The 22,934-nt window shown below is 38.4% G+C and overlaps 1 protein-coding gene across 1 annotated transcript in view; it reads right to left on the bottom strand.

The window, feature by feature from the left end:
* lrp1ba (low density lipoprotein receptor-related protein 1Ba) overlaps positions 1–22,934 on the bottom strand; it is a gene marked incomplete at its 5' end in the record, with an annotated part of 414,271 nt that overhangs the window by 228,159 nt on the left and 163,178 nt on the right. The window contains 5 exons of the mRNA XM_079807766.1: positions 5,122–5,322; positions 11,295–11,477; positions 11,581–11,745; positions 14,042–14,122; positions 18,264–18,380. Coding sequence (XP_079663892.1) covers positions 5,122–5,322; positions 11,295–11,477; positions 11,581–11,745; positions 14,042–14,122; positions 18,264–18,380 — 747 coding nt within the window. The remainder of the gene's footprint in view (positions 1–5,121; positions 5,323–11,294; positions 11,478–11,580; positions 11,746–14,041; positions 14,123–18,263; positions 18,381–22,934) is intronic.

Below are 22,934 nucleotides of genomic sequence, written 5' to 3'. Positions count from 1 at the left end.
GGTTTTCATCCCTGAAGAGTCTCATGTTAATGTTGAGTTGGATCAGCTGGAGCTGGCAGGTGAAGCTTCTCCTGCCTTTATATATATTTGTATTTATTTATTATTTTAGTAATAGTAAAGGACCAGCTAAGCACTAACAATCTGGTTGGAGCATCTGCGTTGCATACTAACAAAGAAAAAAAGAAACTGGTGACCTATTTCTCGCCAAGATTCCCTCCACAAAGCTGGGAACGTGATCTGGAGGCTCATTCATCAAGATTAGACCTATTATGTGCATGCTAGGTCTGTTTTAAACAATATTTATTTAACTCAGGAAAATTTTGGGAATGTTTCTAGACCATTGGGTTTTGACAATTTCGTATTTATCTTACGGCTTGACCAGGGAGAGTGCATTTATCTCTGCCAGCGGCTAGCAGAATTCGTGTTCAGCCCTGCTTTCATTGGGATGTGTGAGATATTTTAGCAGGACATTGAGAGTGTGCTTAAAATTAATGGGGGTTTGATTGGCCCTTTTTAAAATGAATAGAGGCGTTAGACTAGCCTGACGTCGTCATACTCAATTCTAGTCAGAATATGAGTCTGATTCTGCTCCGTTGGGCTGTGATTATGGGGCGTGTTTCAACCGAACCAGGAAAGACCTCAATTGGATAGACCTACAACCAATCAGAGCAGCGGAGCGACCGAGCGATGCATAAAGTTAGTTGTCAAATGTCAACAGAACTCAACTGCACTGTGTTGCCAAGTCCACGGGTTGAAGCGACCCCAATTATGTGATATACAGACCCAGGAATGTGAATTTTAGCTGCCAGCCCTGCCAAAATAACACATATTTTACCCCCCAAATGCCTTTTTTTTCCCGGAGAACCCCCCCCTTGGAAAGCTATTGGGCTTGTTTTGGCTAGTTTTGAGGAACGTTAGCAATTGGGCGGGTTTTGTTGTAAAAACTTGGCAACCCTGTCTGCATGCACGCTGGACTAACGAAAAAGATGTGTAAACGAACTTTGCCGGTGTTGTAAAAAAAGAATTTAAGGATAAACAGAGTTTACTTACCAACACCATCATCATTTCTGAGAGAAATAGTAAAGGTGAACGCATATATGAACAAGTTCTCCGTTAGGATTAGAACAAATTCAACCCAAGCGCTCTTTGATGACGTGGATGATTACGTTACTGTTGATCATCTGTCCATCATCGTCTAAAGCCCGCCCTGACAATTTCATTGGTCCGAACAGTTTCTGTTCGGGCATAATTACTTCTTTATTAAGCAAGTCCAGACCGAACTGCCCGAGTAAAAATGTTGTGGGCGGGGCTAAGTTCGGCTGGCATCCAGGCTAGCGTTAGACTGAAATGCAATACTAAATGCTAATTTTCTAGGCTTGCTGGGATTCAGGCTACGGTTTAAGGCTTTTTAATTTAGCGGCAACACAAATGACACTATTGTTTTATTTAAAAGGCAAGTGGGATAGAAATATGTAATTAAAATAATGCTAAAAAGTGTATATTTAAAAAAATAATAAAATTTTAGAGAATAAATACTTTTATTATTCTGATTTCAATGGCAACCTTTTTTTTCTCTCTCTCATTTTAATAGAACATTAACAGAAAAAGAAAATGATGTACAAATGGGTTAAAAAAGAACTTAATTTAAGAAACCAAGTGGTAAGCAATTGCTTTTTAATTCAGTTCTATTTAGAGATTTAAGAAGCAAATCAAAACTGCATGAGATAGTAAGACTTACTTTAAGAAAATCTATTTTGAATAAAGTTTATTATTCCTAGCTTAATAGCAAACTGTTACATACATACATACACCGATCAGGCAGAACATTATGAGGTGAAGTGAATAACACTGATTATCTCTTAATCACGGCACCTGTTAGTGGGTGGGATATATTAGGCAGCAAGTGAACATTTTGTCCTCAAAGTTGATGATTGGCAATTTCCCCGTAGCCCTTTCCAGCCTTGTGGAGGTGTACAATTGTGTCTCTAGTGTCTTTGGACAGCTCTTTGGTCTTGGCCATGTTAGTAGTTGGATTCTTACTGATTGTATGGGGTGGACAGGTGTCTTTATGCAGCTAATGACCTCAAACAGGTGCATCTAATTTAGGATATTAAATGGAGTGGAGGTGGACATTTTAAAGGCAGACTAACAGGTCTTTGAGGGTCAGAATTCTAGCTGATAGACAGGTGTTCAAATACTTATTTGCAGCTGTATCATACAAATAAATAGTTAAAAAATCATACATTGTGATTTCTGGATTTTTTTTTTAGATTATGTCTCTCACAGTGGACATGCACCTACGATGACAATTTCAGACCCCTCCATGATTTCTAAGTGGGAGAACTTGCAAAATAGCAGGGTGTTCAAATACTTATTTTCCTCACTGTATATATATATATTATCATTTTAAAAACCTCCGCCCCTTTGTTCAGATAGTGTACTCAAAATCTGGCATATCTACATTGGTTGCCATAGTGATGACTTCCACCAAGAGACATATAAAAGAAGCTGTCATTGTACAAAGAGAAAACTTGGCACATGCTGTGTTAAAAACTGCTCACTCGTTTGCCCATTCACTATGTGTTACAAAGAGAACGGCACATGTGAGCATAAAAGAGTGAATTCAGCTGAGGACGCTTTTTGTAAGTGTAGAACATCATAGCTCCAGCCATACATCACTGTAGTTGCGATCAATGAAAACAACTTTCGCTAAAACTGAAATCTGATCTGACTGTTCAAACTGAAACGTTGCACTTTAATCTGATTTTAAACCACATATTGATTCGGTTTAGATGAGGTTTGTTCAAATCAGATTCTACGTGGTTTTTTGCTGCAAACAATTAAACCGTTTTGAGTCGGATATGCCTAAAAGTCGAATTTTCTGAACAAAACCTAATTATTTTGGTTGAAAGGAGGAAATCAATTCAGTCAAATCTCTCTTGGCTCGCTGGATGATATTTCTGCTAAATGTCATGTGAGTGGGGAGTATGAGATATATATCGAATTTGTTGCGCTCGCGTCATTCCTCATACTTGATTCATACTCTGCACAAAAATAAGGCGATTCATATGCTAGATGGTGGATAATATATGTATTTTAGATTCCTCAGTCATCACTAAGGGCAAAAAAATGAACATACGGTGTCTGATTCTCTTCTCACACACATCCTCAGAGGCCAGTTTGCAGTGTGCACTCCAGCATTAATCAGTCTGAAGGGGAATGCGTGTGTGTGTGTGAGTGTGTGTGCATGTGTGTGGAGCCGATAGATGTAATTGGCTCTAAGCTGATATTCCAGCACTACCTCAATTCACCTGAGGGAAGAGATCTCTCTCTCTGAAGCGTTCCTAAATGAACCTTAATACACACTCGCTAAAACCCTCCAATCACCCATGAGCCACACACAGCATCCGTGCTCACGTTCACACACAAATATGGTACATTTGTCATCAGAAAAAAGGGAACAAATCCCTTGGTTTCACATCAAACAATGACGGAAGCAGGGTTTAAATAAATGATTCTGAAGTCTATCTAAATATGTCACATTCTGACACAAGTAAAAGACTCACTGAGGTGATTTTTAAAGTGTACATTTGTTTTTGAAAGAAATAGAATGAAATTGAATGGAAATGGCACCCCTTACATGGAGAAAAATAAATAAACGTTTGAGTATTTTCCCCGTTTTCCAGTAAAAAAAAAATCTAAGCATCTCAAAAGTATGCAACATAATAAGAAAATGTATTACAGTATTAAAGGGGTCATAGAATGACATTTTTGTACAAGTTAATATGATTCTTTAGTGTCTAAATGAAAAGTTTGTAATATACTTTAATTAAAAATTCTCATTAGTATTGTAAGAAAACACTCATTTTACCTGGTCAAAACCAGCTCAGTTTTCAGCAAGTCATTTCAGTGTATGTGACTTTAAATGATAATGAGCTTTGCTCACCCCGCCCCCTCTGCTCTGTGGGGCGTTCGGTTCGACCCGACACAACACCACAACACACGTGGAGTGTTGCCTTGACAACATTTGAGGGTATATTTTCGAGAAATAATGGCAACGGGAGTCTCTGAGGAAACATCTGAGCAACCTTATCATTTTGAACCGGAGTCGGACCAGGAACAGATGACGAACCCATCGAAGTTCGAACAGGACGTTTCTGAATGGTTGGTTAACGTCATGTCACTTTGATCTATCTTTGTTCCAGCTTATTAGCAAAACCTGCTTTATACTGACGCTCGTTTATAAAGCAGTCTGATGAGAAATGATTCGCGCAAACATTGACGTTGATCGGGGGGAATATTCCCTTCTAAAACAAAACTCAGCAGCCACTGGGTCTTCAGCGGTTCGGATTTAGGAACATCAAAATGACTGCTGTGTTCGTTATTACACCCAACAACACAACACCACAATCGCTTAGACGCCATTCTGCTCCAGCGTATCAACAATGGCGGACTGATGACAGCTCGCTCAGGGCGGGTCTGTGTTGAAACGCTGCTGTCAATCAACAATCTTAGGAGGGGCGTACACCGTGTAACGTCACACGGTCAGACGGCTCGATTTGAGACAGGGGAAAATATATAAGGAGATTAAAAAAAAACACTGGATGTATTTTTATCATTATAGGATGGTTGTGTACAGGCACTGCCAACACACATTTCCGTATAATCAACTTGTAAAAGTGCATGTACCATTCTATGACCCCTTTAAAATTAGGGCTGTCAATCGATTCATTTTCATTTTTTGGTGAACTATCCCTTTAAATGAAAAAAAAAAAATCAACTTCAACTTTTCAACTTTTCCCCAAGGGACAATTGGTTTTCAGCAAGACATTTGGACAGAAAAAACAATAAATACAAAACCATAAACATACATAAACACAAACCACAAACAAAATGGAACTGTCAAAACCAAACCAAAGAAATTTACAAAAGAAAATCACATGCTGTTCAAGGCCCAGTCACGTCTAACCCTAAACCTATCCTCAAAATCTGATTGATTGATAGCAAAGTTGTTCCAATGTTGATTCAGGAACGAGTCTAAATCACATTTAATCATTATATTACCATCATCAGTGTCAGAGGCCGGTCAGTGTAAAAACAACCCATATTCCCATGACTCACCACAGTAGGGTCCCTCATCGGAGTGGTCTGCGCAGTCTCTCCAACCGTTACAGATTCGCTCTGGCGGGAGGCACACTGACGTGTCATTGCCGCAGGGAAACTTCGGTGGCTTACAGACGGACACTTCACAGCCCTCCTCGTCCGATTGGTCCTCGCAGTCGATGTCTCCATCGCACACCCAGTCCTTACTAACGCATTTCCCTACGGTGCAGAGAAAACGCATGCGTTACAAAGCAGAATCTTTTATAACGTCATTAGCTCTCTGCGCGGTTGCTCTACAAAGCTATCTGCTTTCTGCAGACTTTGTCTCCAACCAAAACACTGTTTCTTTAGCATATCAAGCATATCATTTCCCACAGGGATACACACAGTTTCTGAGTGCCTTTTGGACCTTGCCGTTTGCCATATCATTAGCGTTAACGAGGTACATAATCATTGTTTTTTATTTAATTATATATTTTATGTTGACAAAGAAAACTAAAAAAATATGTCAAAGAGTCACCTTTAGTGAAAGTGACAGTTTTAAAGTTGAATTGAATTAAATGGTACACAAGTCCTTGTTTATTATGGTAGAATGACAGTTTTGTAGCTACTATTTTATATAGGCCATTTTTTTCTCCCAATTTAATGTGAGACATGAATTTTCATACACAATCCTTATCAGTTATTCTTAATGGTGTACTGAGTAACCTAAGGTGTTTCGATGTATTTTTTTGAGCATACGAGACAAGTCATTAGCGATTCCCTCATTATCTTTCCAGACAAGTTCTTTAAGAAGGTGAAACAGGGCGATGAGTACATAAATTACTTTTCTGTATCCTCCAAGACCAAATAGTGTGTTCATTAGACCTTCACCGAGGCTTCGCTTAATCAGATTTTAACTCACTTTCCTTTAGCTTTCACAGAAACTTTGGTTTGGCTAAGTCTCCGTTTCACCTGAATTTCTCTCCTAAACAGACTAGAAGCAATTAAAAGTCTAACATTAAAATTCCCTCCGTGTTTATTAGAGGTCCGAGCCGCTAAAACATGTTTGACAGTCGTTCTACAGTTTCTAGCTGTTCGGTTTGTCCCCCTACAACCTGAGGACGAATTAGCATTTGCGCTAATAGCTTCCCTCAGGAATTTCTGATGGGTTTTTAAAACACCGGCTTTAGATTTACGAGTAAAATGAGGTTCGTGACTTCCATTGTTTTGTTCCACAGCATAAATTACACACAGTGACCTCACATGTGAAACCGTTATGTGCTTTAAGTTGCTAATGTAAACATGCTAACAAGTTGATGCAGAGTGCAGGCAAAACAATGAATAAGGAACCGTTCATGAAGAACGTTTTCTGTAGGCCAGTGATAGGCTTATTATTAATGACATGGACATAAAACAAACACTTCCTGCACTAGCTAGTCTAGACAAGTCATGCTGGTGTTTAGGCGGCTGGCTAGCTGGTCACCCAACGCGGGGGGACGGTGTCCGGGGAGTGAATTTCGAGGGGGGACGGAGTTCCAGTTGAAAAAAAAAAGGTAACATTTTTTTGTTTTTTAAATTAAAAGGATTTCTAATAGTTTATCCACTCAATATTCGACAATATTTTAGCCACATAAACGTAACAATATATAATAATTAGGGATGCACGATATTGGATTTTTGCCGATATCCGATATGCCGGTATTTTTCAACTCATTCTGGCCGATATCGATACCGATATATGTTTATTTTTTCCATTTGTTTGGAAACCACCATTTTGAGCAAAAAAAAGTTTTTTTCATTCTGGTTTCAGATTTCTGATGTCTCCTTACTAAAAGGATACTTGTTAAAAATAAATTAATGTTAATAAAGTTCTTTTTTAAAATAACAGTATATTAAAAGCGCTGAAAATAACAATAATAAAGTCAGTAATTTTTCAACCCAGACAGATGCAATTGTAACCTAAATATTTTATTTTTGGATTTAATGTTTGTTCACATGAAGTGGGGGTGGCATGGGATCAGTTGATGCTGTTTTTAGCTTCAGATAAAAACATTCACAGTTATTTTAGAGCTCCTTGGATTATTTTTCATCATCCATTTCATAAAATTTTATTACAGATTAGTAAACTGTATGTAAAAGTATTTAATTTACAAGTGTCATGCTTGTGCTTTGACATCATTACTGCTTTATTTATTCAGAAAAAGAAGTAACTTCTATTTATTTGTGTATTCTACTTTTCATTTTATTACTGTAACAACAGCGGCCTCCACTAAATAGGCTATATATAACATTCTCCCGGTCGGGCACTAGGACCTGGAGGAGCTTCAGCTGCTGTAGAGGCTGCTGCGTGCGCTATAGACGCGATTGTGCTTGTTGTTGGCTAGTTTTGTTGTGAAAACCTGGCAATCCTGCGTTGATTCACAAATTCAAGGCAGCATTTAAAAACTGACAATATAAATCACCATACATGCAATGCATTTGCTTGTTTTCACTTGAAGAATGACCACACGGCTGACGTGATCTTATCGCTATAGAAGTCCTTGCACACCTGAGTTATTGCAGGCGCATATCAACACGTTATCATATAGGCAAGGCATATCGGCATAATTTTTTCATATCGGCCAATGCCGATTTTTATATTTTAAGTGTTTATCGGCCGATTCCGATGTCGTGCCGATAGTATTGTGCATCCCTAATAATAATAAAAACATAGCGGGATATTCTGTAGTAATGGCTGCGCAATCTCGACTTTTGTGATTGGCCAATACCGGCAGACTGCATCCAATGGAAATGCTTCTCCATCGGTGCACGCATGAGGTACATTATCTGGATTGATGAACTGTGATTTTGACCAAAAACCAGTTACTTTAACAGATGCCATAACAGAAACTTTGAAATGGATAAAGCTGTGTTAACGTACCTGAAATGATCCTGTCTATAAATATAATAATAATACATAAATGTTCATCTATAAATGATCCGGCCGTCTTGCCCGAAAAGAGCTCGAATTTCGTTATATATCAGATCCAGAAATACATGCGAGATATACACAAAAAACACACAAATGACGACCCATGCAGGACAAAATTGGAAATGCAATGAAAACACAGGCCAAGAATGTAATGACACCTGAAAAATAAAATAAAGATTAAAAGGGATTTAAGCGAATAAAGAAAAATAAGAACGATAAAAGAAGTTCTAGGCTAATTGTAGCTTAATTGTGACAACTTTGAAATGTTCCAAATGACCCCCAGACATTTATTATAATGGGTTTGTGTGATGATTGTTTTAAGTTCACATGGAATTGATATAGCTTTTATTTATGCTGTAATGTTGAATGTCTGTCATTAATGTTTAAATATGTTTATATATATAAACTGCCTTACAACTAGATTCACCTTTACATGTTTAATTGGTCATTTTCACAGCACTAAACTGAGATGTACAATAACCATCCAAAACATTCAACAGATTTATTTAACCCTTAATCGTCCCTCAAGTAGGGTTAACGTTTGAGTCCCTTGGGGTCAGATAGACCCCAAACTTTTACAGAGCGATTGCATAAGCAAATATAATTTTTTTACATGGAAAACTATATATAATTTTTTTTATTTACTTCTCAACTATACATTTATGCTGTGTTTTTGTGGGTATTTGGTAGTTTTTGTACCTATTTACTGCACAAATACTTAACTATGTCATAAATTGGCTCATTAAAAAAATTTTTTTTTATGAAAAAATCACTTGAATGATGATCTTAAATAAATATAAATAGTTTTTGGACATTGCTCTATGTGTTAGGGATAGAATACTGCCATCTGTAGGTTTGTGGAAAAACTTTAGGAATTACAGTTAAAGAGAAAGAGAGTGAGCAATGACCACATTATCCACTAGAGGTCCATAGGGAAGTTATGCAAAAGTTAAGCTGCCTTTCATCTTTCTTTTATTTGCCCTTTTCCCTCTCTTTCTCATGATTGTTCCATGTTGCATTTGTGCTCTAGTATTTGTCCTTCATTTATGTATGAAAATCTTTCAGATTTATGCCAGTTTTGTTGATTTTATTTGCCAATTTCAATAAAAATACTCTGTTGCAGTCACACACATGTGTGTGTGTTTGTGTGTGTGTGTACGTGTGTGTGTATGAGATAGAAAGTTCGTTCTACTTTGTGTTTATGCTCTAGAACCAGACCTTGATATAAATGTAGACATTTTCAGATTTATACTGGATTTAGTAAAAAAAAAATTGACAAAAAAAGTGAACAAAATGTATTTTTTACACTTTCCCATTCTTTTTCAATGTGGGGTCAATCTGACCCCGAGGGACTTAAACGGTAAAAAAAAATGTACACACCTTTAGAACAACCTAATCAAGCCCAGATTTTTTGTGCATGTTTAGATAGATTATTTAGGAAAAGTCACAGAGTCTCATGGCCCTGAGGTGAAGGGAACACTTTTTAACAGGGTTCCTACGGGGTTTGGAAAAGTATGGAAAAGTATGGAATTTGATTTGAGTAATTTCCAGGTCTGGAAAAGTATGGAAAAAATAAATCAGAGTATGGAAAAATATTTATGTTTCCAGACTATTGTCCCTATTTCGTTTTCTAAATATAAAATTAAGAATTTCTAAATGTATATAATAAATATATAATATACACTCACCTAAAGGATTATTAGGAACACCATACTAATACTGTATTTGACCCCCTTTCGCCTTCAGAACTGCCTTAAAGGGATAGTTCACCCAAAAACGAAAATGTGATGTTTTTCTGCTTACCCCTAAGGCATCCAAGATGTAGGCGTCTTCGTTTCTTCAGTAGAACACAAATGAAGATTTTTAACTCAACCGTTGCTGTGTGTCATTCATATAATGCTTGTCAATGGGGTCTAATTCTATTAGAGTAAAAAAAACATGGACAGACAACTTCAAATTAAACCCCGCGGCTTGTGACGACACATTGATGTCTTAAGACACGAAACCATCGGTTTCTGAGAGAAACCCAACGGTATTTATGCAAATATATCACCTCATATCAGACGAACGCATCAGCTCTGCAGACTGACATCACTTCCTGTGAGTGAGGTCAAAATTACAGCCGGGTCATAGAGATATATACATAGATACGTCTGATATGAGGTGAAAATAATTGCATAAATACCGTTCGGTTTCTCTCAGAATACTAAAAGCCAATACTAAATCTTTAGAATGTAACATACTTGTTAGCATTTGAATTTTAAAACAATTTATCAGAACAAGTTAAATATGGTCGGTAAAATCTGTAGGGAAGTCTGGAAATTTGAGTCTGGAAAAGTATGGAATTTTGAAATGAAAATTGTGTAGGAACCCTGTTTTAAAAATGGAGGAAAAGTCCAGTGGGGTCAGCTGGACCACAAGTGACGATTAAGGGTTAACCTGAGGACTATTTATTTAGTAGGTTTTTGCAAGTCAAAAGTGAATTTCGGCCATTTCCACCACTGCCAACGCCTCTGTAAAACAAGATCGGCTTGACAGACCAGCTCAGTTTAGGCTGTATTGAAATGTTTTTCAGCAGATTTTAGTGGCTACAATAATGTATTTTAATGATCTGCATTTGTTAGCAAAGATTCATACATGCTTGACTAACTGCAATTAATTTGATTAACTAAATTATGTTATAAATGTAATTACACCTTTAACTGGTTGACAGCCCTAGATTATATTGTCATAAATGAAAGTAGGTCTTCGTTTTTTTCCCTCAAAAGTTCCTCCCATAAAGCCTCCAGCTTATTTTAAGTGGCAAACGCTCCACTTTCCAACCTCTAACTTTTAAAGTTCAGCCTCACGGATCAATTCACACACACATTTACCAACAAACAGAAATACAATTCGACCTGAACGCAACTCTCAAGGGTAATACAATATTCTTGGTCTGCCTCAATCAGAACAAAATGATGCATCTTAAACATTATTAATTCAGTCTAGAGTGAAGCGAAGCAATAATCAATGGCCTTTTGGAAGCGACTTTCCACATCACAGTCCCATTTTCAGCAGAATAAAGATAATGCAATATCATTTGAATGAGTGCTGATTCATCATGCCACCATTGGCCACAATCAACCGATTAATGATCATATTTACGACCCTCTTCACCCAGAGATGACGTTATTTAGAATTTTCCAAAGGGTGAAACCTGATTATGTAATGTGATTATGTAATGGATGTTGCGTTCTACCTGAGACCTTGCAGGTGAACTTTGCCTTGGGGTCGCACATTCTCTTGGCCCCTTCGCAGGCGATTTCATCGCTACCGTCCTCACAGTCTTTGTCTCCGTCACAGCGCCAGATCTCGGGAACGCAGGTGCCATCGCCACGGCAATGAAACTCTTTCTCACTGCAGTCGTTGATGGCAGAGAGCGCTGATGGAGGGAAAGAGTCTCGTTGATGAAACTCATTTCAGTTACAAATTAGTTACAAAACTGTGTGTTTCTGTGTGTTTGTGTTTAGTGTGATCGCGGACACCTGTCCTGGAGCAGGTGGCGTTCTCGTCGCTGAGGTCACCACAGTCATTGTCCCCGTCACACATCCAGTGCTCAGGGATGCACTTCCCACTGGAGCACTGAAACTGAGCCACCGAACAGGCGTGAACACAGCCCACCTCATCACTGCCATCCCCGCAGTCATCCTCTAGAGAGATAAGGAGAGGGAAAGGGAAGAGAAAGAAAGGAAATACGGAAGATAGGGAAGAAAGGAAGGAAGGAAGGAAGATGGGTGAGGAAGGAAGGAAGGAAGGAAATAGGGCAGGAAGGAAGGCAATATGGAAATAAGAAACAAATGAACGGACGACAAAAGAATAGGTGGATGGAATGAAGAAAGGATAGATGGATAGAACAAAAATGAATCAAGAAAGGAAGGAAGGAAAAAAGAAAGAAGAACAGAAGGATAAGTGGACGAATGGAAGGAATAAGGAACGAACAAAAGAATGAATGGATGGATGGAATGACAAAAGGATGAAAAATAAAGCATGCAAGGAAGGCAGGAATTAAGGAAGGTTAGATGGAAGGATAGATGAAGGAGATAAGGAAGGAAACAAAGAAGGACAGAAGGAAGGATGTATAGATTGATAGATGGATGGAAAGAGAAGAAAATGAAGGAATGGAAAGGTATAGGGAAGGAAGGAAGGTACATGTACGGATGACAAAAGGTTAGGTGGATGGAATGAAGAAATCAAGAAAGGAGGAAAGGAAGGAAGAAAGGATAGATGGATAGAACAAAATCAGGAAAGGAAGGAGGGAAAAAGAAATAAGAACAGAGGGATAAATGGACAAATGGATGGATGGATGGATGGATGGAATGACAAAAGGATGAAATGAAGGATGCAAGGAGGCAGGAATTAAGGAAGATTAGATGGAAGGATAGATGAAGGAAATAAGGAAGGAAGCAAAGAAGGACAAAAGGAAGGATGTATAGATTGATGGTGGAATGATGGAAAGAGAAGAAAATGACCGAATGGAAAGGTATAGGGGAGGAAGGAAGGAAGGAAATAGGGAAGGAATGAAGGTAATATGGAAATAAGGAAGATGGGTACGGAAGGAAAGAAAGAATAAATAAATGAACGGATAACAAAAGGATAGGTGCATGGAATAAAGAAATCAAGAAAGGAGGAACGGAAGGAAGAAAGGATAGATGGATAGAACAAAAAGGAAACAATCAAGAAAGGAAGGAAGGAAAAAAGAAGGATAAATGGACGAATGGAATGAATAAGGGAAGAACAAAACAATGAATGGATGGATGGATGGATGGATGGATGGATGGAATGACAAAAGGATGAAATAAAGCATGCAAGGAAGACAGGAATTACGGAAGGTTAGATGGAAGGATAGATGAAGGAAATAATGAAGGAAGCAAAGAAGGACAAAAGGAAGGATGTATAGATTGATGGATGGATGGATGGAAAGAGAAGGAAAGGACGGAATGGAAAGGTATAGGGGAGGAAGGAAGGAAGGAAGGGAATAGGGAAGAAATAAAGGTATAATGGAAGTAAGGAAGATGGGGAAGGAAGGAAAGAAGGAATAAATAAATGAACGGATGAAAAAAGGAAAGGTGGATGGAATAAAGAAATCAAGAAAGGAGGAACGGAAGGAAGAAAGGATAGATGGATAGAACAAAAAGGAAACAATCAAGAAAGGAAGGAAGGAAAAAAGAGGATTAATGGACGAATGGAATGAATAAGGGAAGAACAAAACAATGAATGGATGGATGGATGGATGGAATGACAAAAGGATGAAATAAAGCATGCAAGGAAGACAGGAATTACGGAAGGTTAGATGGAAGGATAGATGAAGGAAATAAGGAAGGAAGCAAAGAAGGACAAAAGGAAGAATGTATAGATCGGTGGATGGATGGAAGGAGAAGAAAATGACAGAATGTAAAGGTGTAGGGGAGGAAGGAAGGAAGGAAGGAAATAGGGAAGGAAGGAAGATGGGCAAGGAAGGAAAGAAGGAATAAATAAATGAACGGATGACAAAAGGTTAGGTGGATGGAATGAAGAAATCAAGAAAGGAGGAAAGGAAGGAAGAAAGGATAGATGGATAGAACAAAAAGGAAACAATCAAGAAAGGAAGGAAGGAAAAAAGACAAGGATAAATGGATGAAACAAAAGGCAAAAGGATGAAATGAAGGATGCAAGGAAGGCAGGAATTAAGGAAGATTAGATGGAAGGATAGATGAAGGAAATAAGGAAGGAAAAAGAAGGTCAGATGATGGACGGAAAGAGAAGAAAAGGAAGGAATGGAAAGGTAGAGAAAGGAACAAGAAAGGATAGATGGAAGAATGCAATGAAGGAAAGAAGAAAGGAGGGAGAAGAAAAGGAAAGAACAGAGGAGGGAACAGGGAAGAGAGAGGGGAAATAAATTGAGTGAAATAAAAGGATAGCATGAGGCCTCTCCGCTGTCCATTCAGATCTTCACTAGCTTGAGCTCACCCGAATCACAGTGCCATTTCACACTGATGCATTTTCCATTAATACAGCCGAACTGGGTCAGCGGTTCACAAGTCGGGAAATCTACAGAGAACACAATAAAACAGCAGAATCAAAACAATGAACTGCAAGAGACACTCCCCTTTCCAACTTCCCAAATCAACGGGAACCCAGCGCAAGAGGGAAACGCGAACAGAACAATAAGAACCTTCAACTAACAACTTTTCCCCGGCAAGAATGGCGGAGAAGAACAAACAGAGGAGGTGCAAAGTTCAGCAGAAACAAACTCTGTCAGATCTCTCAGCTGTTTCAAAAGAAACCGCCTTTACAAAATGAAACATGCATAAGAAAAGACGTTCCTGGGTTACTGTTTTTGGTTGCTATGGTGATCTGGTGGTTGCTAGGGTGTTGCTATGTGGTTTCTAGGGTATTCTGGGTGGTTGCTATGAGATAGATAGATAGATAGATAGATAGATAGATAGATAGATAGATAGATAGATAGATAGATAGATAGATAGATAGATAGATAGATAGATAGATAGATAGATAGATAGATAGATAGATAGATAGATAGATAGATAGATAGATAGATAGATAGATAGATAGATAGATAGATAGATAGATAGATAGATAGATAGATAGATAGATAGATAGATAGATAGATAGATAGGGTGTTGCTATGTAGTTACTAAGTTATTCTAGGTGGTTGCTATGGTGATCTGGGTGGTTGCTAGGGTGTTGCTAGGGTGTTCCTAGGATATTCTGGGTGGTTGCTATGAGATGGATGGATGGATGGATGGATGGATGGATGGATGGATGGACGGACGGACGGACGGACGGACGGACGGACGGACGGACGGACGGACAGACAGACAGACAGACAGACAGACAGACAGACAGACAGACAGACAGACAGACAGACAGATAGATAGATAGATAGATAGATAGATAGATAGATAGATAGATAGATAGATAGATAGATAGATAGATAGATAGATAGATAGATAGATAGATAGATAGATAGATAGATAGATAGATAGATAGATAGATAGATAGATAGATAGATAGATAGATAGATAGATAGATAGGATAGGGTGTTGCTATGTAGTTGCTAAGTTATTCTAGGTGGTTGCTATGGTGATCTGGGTGGTTGCTAGGATGTTGCTAGGATATTCTGGGTAGTTGCTATGAGATAGATAGATAGATAGATAGATAGATAGATAGATAGATAGATAGATAGATAGATAGATAGATAGATAGATAGATAGATAGATAGATAGATAGATAGATAGATAGATAGATAGATAGATAGATAGATAGATAGATAGATAGATAGATAGATAGATAGATAGATAGATAGATAGATAGATAGATAGATAGATAGATATGGTGTTGTTATGTAGTTGCTAAGTTATTCTAGGTGGTTGCTATGGTGATCTAGGTGGTTGCTAGGGTGTTGCTATGTGGTTGCTAGGGTATGCTGGGTTGTTGCTAGAATGTTCTGTGTGGTTACTATGCTGTTGCTAGGCTGTTCTGGGTGGTTGCTATGAGATTAGATAGATAGATAGATAGATAGATAGATAGATAGATAGATAGATAGATAGATAGATAGATAGATAGATAGATAGATAGATAGATAGATAGATAGATAGATAGATAGATAGATAGATAGATAGATAGATAGATAGATAGATAGATAGATAGATAGATAGATAGATAGATAGATAGATAGATAGATAGATAGATAGATAGATAGATAGATAGATAGATAGATAGATAGATAGATAGATAGATAGATAGATAGATACATGCACTAGAAAAGACGTTCCTGGGTTACTGACAGGAAATATGCAGCAAACTGACATGGGCTTGCGATATGAGCAGCCGTAGAACGGCACGTGCTGCGACTCCACGGCGAGCGAGGCGACACTCGACATTTCTCAGACGGCGAGCAGTCGGCTTTCCAGTGCCAGCTTGATTTTGATTTAAGGAAGCCAAGCATAAACTTTAATTACTCTGTACGCGGCCCGCGTGTGTGCATGAGAACTGAGGCGACCCTGGAACGGTACCCGAGGAAATTTAAACGGTAATAAGATGCGATGACTAACAGAGGAGAAAGCTTCAAACGCACACTTCATCCCTCTGAGGAAGAGAGGTGGAGATCTGCTGGTGTTTCTCATCTCTCATTTACAAGAGCCGAATGGCTGTCGGAGACGACTCGAGCCGTCACAACGGGTTTACGGCGGGCCGCGGAGCGCAGAGATATTCCAGGCATGGTAATAAAAGAGCATAATATCATGCAAAGTGATTCATTGTTTGTGTTTTTTCTCTATATAATGACAATTTATTTGACTTGAGAAGATCCCAAAATGCCAATCATTCTGCACATTTTTCTGTTTTGAGCACAGCGAATAAATCTAGATATTAGAAAACAAATTTTAAGATGGCTTGAAAAAGCTAGCCTAGCCAGAAAGTTTTAAAACGTTTTAAAAGTGTGAAGTTTGAAATATATGTGGTTGCAAGGATATTCTGGGTGGTTGCTATGCAGTTGCTAGGATGTTCTGGGTGGTTGCTATGCTGTTGCTAGGGTGTTCTGGGTGGTTGCTATGAGATGATAGATAGATAGATAGATAGATAGATAGATAGATAGATAGATAGATAGATAGATAGATAGATAGATAGATAGATAGATAGATAGATAGATAGATAGATAGATAGATAGATAGATAGATAGATAGATAGATAGATAGATAGATAGATAGATAGATAGATAGATAGATAGATAGATAGATAGATAGATAGATAGATAGATAGATAGATAGATAGATAGATGCTATGGTGGTCTGGGTGGTTGCTAGGGTGTTGCTACGTCGTTGCTAGGGTGTTCTGGGTGGTTGCTATGAGATAGATAGGTGGTTGCTATGGTGATCTGGGTGGTTGACAGACAGACAGACAGACAGACAGACAGACAGACAGACAGACAGACAGACAGACAGACAGACAGACAGACAGATAGACAGATAGATAGATAGATAGATAGATAGATAGATAGATAGATAGATAGATAGATAGATAGATAGATAGATAGATAGATAGATAGATAGATAGATAGATAGATAGATAGATAGATAGATAGATAGATTTACTTTGTAGGTTTTTAGGATAAACTTCTGATGACACATTTTCCACGAAAGCAAAAGTTGGTGAATTATATTTTCTTTAGCAAAAAGTTACAGTAGTATGTTTTTGAAGCTTAATAAATAAAACAAACGCTCTTGATTTATTTATTTGTCAAGGCCCGTTTTCACTTGCATTTATTGACCGGCAAATTATAATTTTGGCCCTGGAAAGTCAAACTAGTTGTTTTAACCTCAACTGCACCTGCCGTGATATAAACTTTAAATAAAAAAAATAGTACTCGGACTTGACAACACTGCAAATGTTTTCCACTCAACAGAGAAAGTTTAACTCTGCTCACTCATTGGACCATTTTCATTAAATAATGCAGAAAATCATCCAATAGGGTCACAGTCCAGATGTGATCATGACAACACCGAATGACCTTCCCATTTAAAACAACAGCTCAAATCAAAGCAGTTCGGTGGGAATGTAGTCAGTGACTTCCACACATGAAAAACATCAAAAGATATCAAAGAGGCAACAACAGAGGAAATATGAAAACAGAACAGGCCTATTTCTTTGTTTATATGAAGATGCTACAACAAACACTTCAGATCTATGACATCGTTTTGTCTGGGCTCTTGATAGCATGTCTATTGTTGTTAAAAGCCTCAGGCCATCAGATAAAACTCAACTCAAAACAGCACCTGACCTTAAACAACCCCTCTTCTGTTTTGAAAAACTACAATGGGCACCATTTATGAACAAATCTGTGCAAAACATTTGTAAAACCTCTGTTATGTTCAATTCAACTCTATACATAAAAGGCATACTCTCATTTTGATAAAACCCTTAAGAAACTAAAAACAGTGTCCAGTCTTAGTGTGATTTTTGAATCATATATCATCATGTTTCAATGCAAGTACCCATTAATGGCATGCTCAAAGCATAGATATAATACTGTAGTGTGGTTTGATAAAAAGCTTTTAATTGAAGGATAAGGAGGCTTGACGATGAAAAAGCCCAGCAAAATTATGATGGCAAAGATAAAATATGGAAATACAGAGGGAAGATCTTCAAAGCTCTCCACGTGAGGAAGACTCACCACATGATGAAGACTCATCTGACTGATCCCCGCAGTCATCATCACGATCACAGCGCCAGTTCTCCGGGATGCAGCGTCCATTCTCGCAGGGAAACTGGCCTGGCTGGCAGGTTTGGGCTGTGGGAAGCATAAAACACGGGCATTAAATCACACCTGAATGGATATTCGTTTAATCCTACTTCTGTATCTTGTACAAAACCTAAATAAGGTCATCAGAGTGTTATAAAAGCTTGTAGCCTTGAAACATTAAAAATGTAGCTAATATAAAGATAAAACAATGATTTTAAAATATATATTTGATGTTTAAAATAAAACAAATCCCAGATTTTCAATGAGACCTCAGACTTTTGGACCCCAGGTCCAGCGTTTGGGGGTAACGCATTACAAGTAACTCAGGTTACGTAATCGGATTACTTTTTTCAAGTAACTAGTAACACATTACTTTTACTAAATATTTGTATGCATTTCATCTCATTTTATTGACTAATGCACTTGCTGCTGACCTTGAGCTTTTGCTATATAAAATATCATTGCAATATAAGAATATCCTGTAAGTTTCAGAGCTGAAAACTTCCTTGTTAGTCAAAGAAAAGCTTTTATTGACACCCAGCAAACGCTTGATCTCAGAATGTGCCACACCTTGATGTCATCGTGTGGTGAAGCACCGCCTCAACAGAAGAAGAGCAACGCCTGATTATGTAGCTCCTCCCACCGACTCGTGCCTGACATGACATAGGCCTACATAGAGCTAAACCGCACCGAATTTCTAAGCAGTAAACATACCACATAAGCTTCATTCGGATTCCAATATTATGAACGCATGGTTGAACTTTATTTTTAATGAATATCCAGCTCACGTGGGGAAGACATTGCGCGTCTGTTCCTTCATTTAACCACGGATTCGTTTGTAAACAAGAGACAGGATGAGATTACATGAATAAATGAAGCAACACACTAATATGAGTAAAACATTTTTTATATGTGATAGTATTGCATTGTTACTAGGGCTGTAATCAACCAAAGAAAATCTTGGTCGACTGAAGTCCTGAAATTTTCGACTAAAAATCGACTAAACTGACGTTAGGAAAAAAACACGTTAAATGAATAAGCTGCGCACTGTGCGCAGTACTTGGTAGCCTTGTTGTCTGCCTAAATTAATTATAAATAAACATAAAAAACTAGTAGGCTATTTGCAGAATATTAAATCGTTTTTGAGCTGATTATTTTGCACTGAAATGAGTCTGACGGCTCTGACAGTGTTGCATCACGTGCACCTGCGCAATATCATAGCCTATGACTTCCGAGAATATAGTACTATGTGTTGTCAACTAGATATCATCACAAGAACTTTTGAGGAATATGCAACATAATTTAGACAATTGTTTTTGTCATATGTATTATAAAAACTGACAGCAGTATCATTTCAGCCGCTCTGTACAGCTCGAACAGGAGCTCAGCTTCGCGGCTGAGACACGAATAGACTATTAACTTAAAGCTTTTACTCTTAAACACAAAAGGCACGTCCACTTTAATAAAAAATGAATATTTATTTATTTAAAACGCTCACAATTAAATAAATAATATACAAGAAAACTAGCCTTCTTTAATCTGTCTCTCTTCTCCAGTGGGTTGGGCTAATCCAAAAGAAGTGGAAACAATGGGGGTGTTCTGAAGACAGTCGGTTACCTGTGAAACAGGGGTGCTCTGAAAACACCCCCATTAGCAATTAGTGCTTTCCACCTGATGAAATGAACGCGGCACGGCAAAACTGATGAAATGAACGCAGCAAAACTAATGAAATGAACGTGGCTCGGCAAAACTGATGAAATGACCGCAGCAAAACTGACAGTACAGATCCACTTAGTGCAGTGTTGTGACGCTTCCCCTCATGTGTATGTTGATGGGCGTTCCTAAAGTTTACCGCTATGGGTGTGCGTTTGAGCCAGCGGGAATGAACAAAGGACCCGCGAGAGACTTCTCTTCGGCAAAGGGTTGGGCTAATCCAAAAGAAGTGAAAACAAGGGGGTGTTCTGAAGGCAGACTGTTACCTGTGAAACAGGGGTGCTCTCGAAACACCCCCATTAGCAATTAGTGCTGTCCACCTGATGAAATGAACACGGCGCGGCAAAACTGATTAAATGAACGCAGCAAAACTAATGAAATGAACGCAGCAAAAAATCGACCAATCAGAATTTTGGTCGAGCCAGAACGTATCGACTAATAATCGACTAATCGACTGGGAGATTACAGCCCTAATTGTTACAGATCGTATTGATTATGTGTACATGTCTAACTAAACATTAGCACGCTGTCACAGGCTGGAGAATCCTTTATTTGTGGTGTTGTTGGTTCATTGAGATTCGGGATCAGACTCGGACATGTATGGGCCAGTTATATTCACCTATCGGGCGGGCCAAGTAATGTTAATAAAAAAATAACATTCAAATCAATCGCGGGTGGATGAGAGATAAATCATTGTGTTTGTTTGATAAAGACATTTTGCGAGCCCTGTGGGCGATTCATTCCGGTTGCCGTTTGCCCACCGGGGAGCTGAAGCTCATTAAATATGCAAAGCTTATCCAATCCTAGCCGTGGGCATTTACGTCCAAGTCTTTATTGCGGCACGCCCATAAAAACTGAGCGTTTCTTGAGAGAGCCTCAAAACCAGGGCAGAAAATAGACTATTACTTATTCATTATGATGTTTTTGAATGTAAAAACCACCAAACGTCATAAGTTGACCTCAGACAACAGTATACTTTTTTTTTTTTAAAGCCAGTTCATGACCCCTTTAAACCATAAGCAAAAATGACTTTAGATTTTTTGTTTTTATTGGTGAAGTTAGTGTTGAACTTTCTTCTCCTGCACCCTCTACTGTACAGACATGAATGAGCATTTCCTTCAGCCCTATTATTTAAATTTTGGTGTGAAAGGGCCTTTACATATGCCCAAAAATATAACTTTTTATAAAAAAAAAAAAAAAAACAAGCCCAGCCCAGATGAGAAAAAGTAACACGAAAGTAACGTAACACATTACTTTTCTTCAAAAGTAACTAAAGCCGCATTTCCACCGCAGGAACTTTCCCCAAGAACTTTGGAGTGGTACTCGTTGTGTTTCGACCGCAGGAACCCGGGTCTAAATGAAGTTCCGGGTAAACATTTCCCCCTCCGAAAGTCCCTGCTTGCGAGGTAGTACTTTTTCAAAGTTCAGGAACTTGCGGGGGTGGGACTGGGCGCTGAACATGCTGATTGGCTGAGCTCACGCAGCATTTTATTTCAACAGGCATTTTTAAATGTCTTTTGCAAGGTTCGTTCTGTGTTCAGTAAATATCAGTCTTGCTATTTCTGTCCGATGGTGAGCGTTCGTCTGAGCCATCTCACGGTCAACGTCCTTAATAGCTGATAATAACATACAATGTAATTTTAAATCTAGCTTTACAAGCTTTCAGAATACGCTTTAGTATCAGTGCTCGTCTCTTTTCCGCTGTTTTGTTAATAACCTCTTTAGTAAACAAATACATATATAACCAGCAAAACCAGCACAGCTTGAATCTCCTCCATACTTGTTATTGTTGCAGACAGTGTCGCACAAAAATGATTACTGTCCGTCGCTGACTGGGAGGAGCAGTCGCGCACAGTCCTACGTTACCGGGCTAATTTGCCTAATCTTCTCGGTACTTTAGACCGCAGTGGAAATGCAGACAGTAGCAAGTCTGGGGGAAAGAAAGTTCCTGTAAAAAAAGTTCCTGGTACAAATTGTTCCGGGTAATTTCGGTGGAAACGGGGCTTAAGTGGCACAATTAGTTACTTTTTAAGGGAGTAACGCCATATTATAATGCATTACTTTTCAAAGTAACTTTCCCCAAAACTGCCCAGGACAGAATCTTTTTCTTCCATGCTTGAAAACCATCTGGATTTGTTTTCACCTTTTCCAGGTCTGTATCCAGTCTGAGCTGTGATATTGAGTAATCGCCTTCAGCGATAAACCCCATGACAGTCCATGACATCCAATATTAAAGTTTGTGTCTTTCCTGAATGGGTGCAGTGTTCAAAATGTGTTTTCTATCAACAGCTGGCGTCTATGAACTGGAATTTGCCATGTTATGAAGACACGGATTTTGTAAATATGGAACCCAACGGGTAAAATCTCTCAGTGGGATACAGAAGCTTTCTCTTAGAGTGTTGAACTGTGAAAAAAACTTTGAAACTCCAAATAGTAAATGCAAAAACATGGTGAATATCAAGGACTGACAAGTGTGTAGTTGAAACCGCCCTATGTGCATTTTGATAGTTATTGAACACAGCTTTAAAAAAGGCATCACAAGAGAACAGAATTGATCAGTGGACTGCTTTGAAGGACATAGATAACTGTTTCCTTTATGGATATCTGAGGCTAACACTGGGGACAGAATGAAAACTTAAATCAAGGATGCTCAGTATGTGGCCTTTGAGGCATAAATTTACAAAACAAACCTTGATAAAAATTTTAACAAAGGACAATATAAGAAAGTTGGCAGATGGTTAATGCATCAGCTGAACCCCTTATGGTCATAAACTACCTTTTCCAAACAACACACGCACTCCTTAGTTGAAAAATGTAGGGGCGTATTAAAAAACTTTAGGGGTGCAAATAATGTGATTTTCCTTAACAAAGGGATACAAGGAGCTAGGT

The sequence above is a fragment of the Gobio gobio genome (genome assembly GCF_949357685.1).
Source record: "Gobio gobio genome assembly, chromosome: 24".
Taxonomy (NCBI): Eukaryota; Metazoa; Chordata; class Actinopteri; order Cypriniformes; family Gobionidae; genus Gobio; species Gobio gobio.
This window is presented reverse-complemented; position numbering and strand designations above follow the sequence as displayed.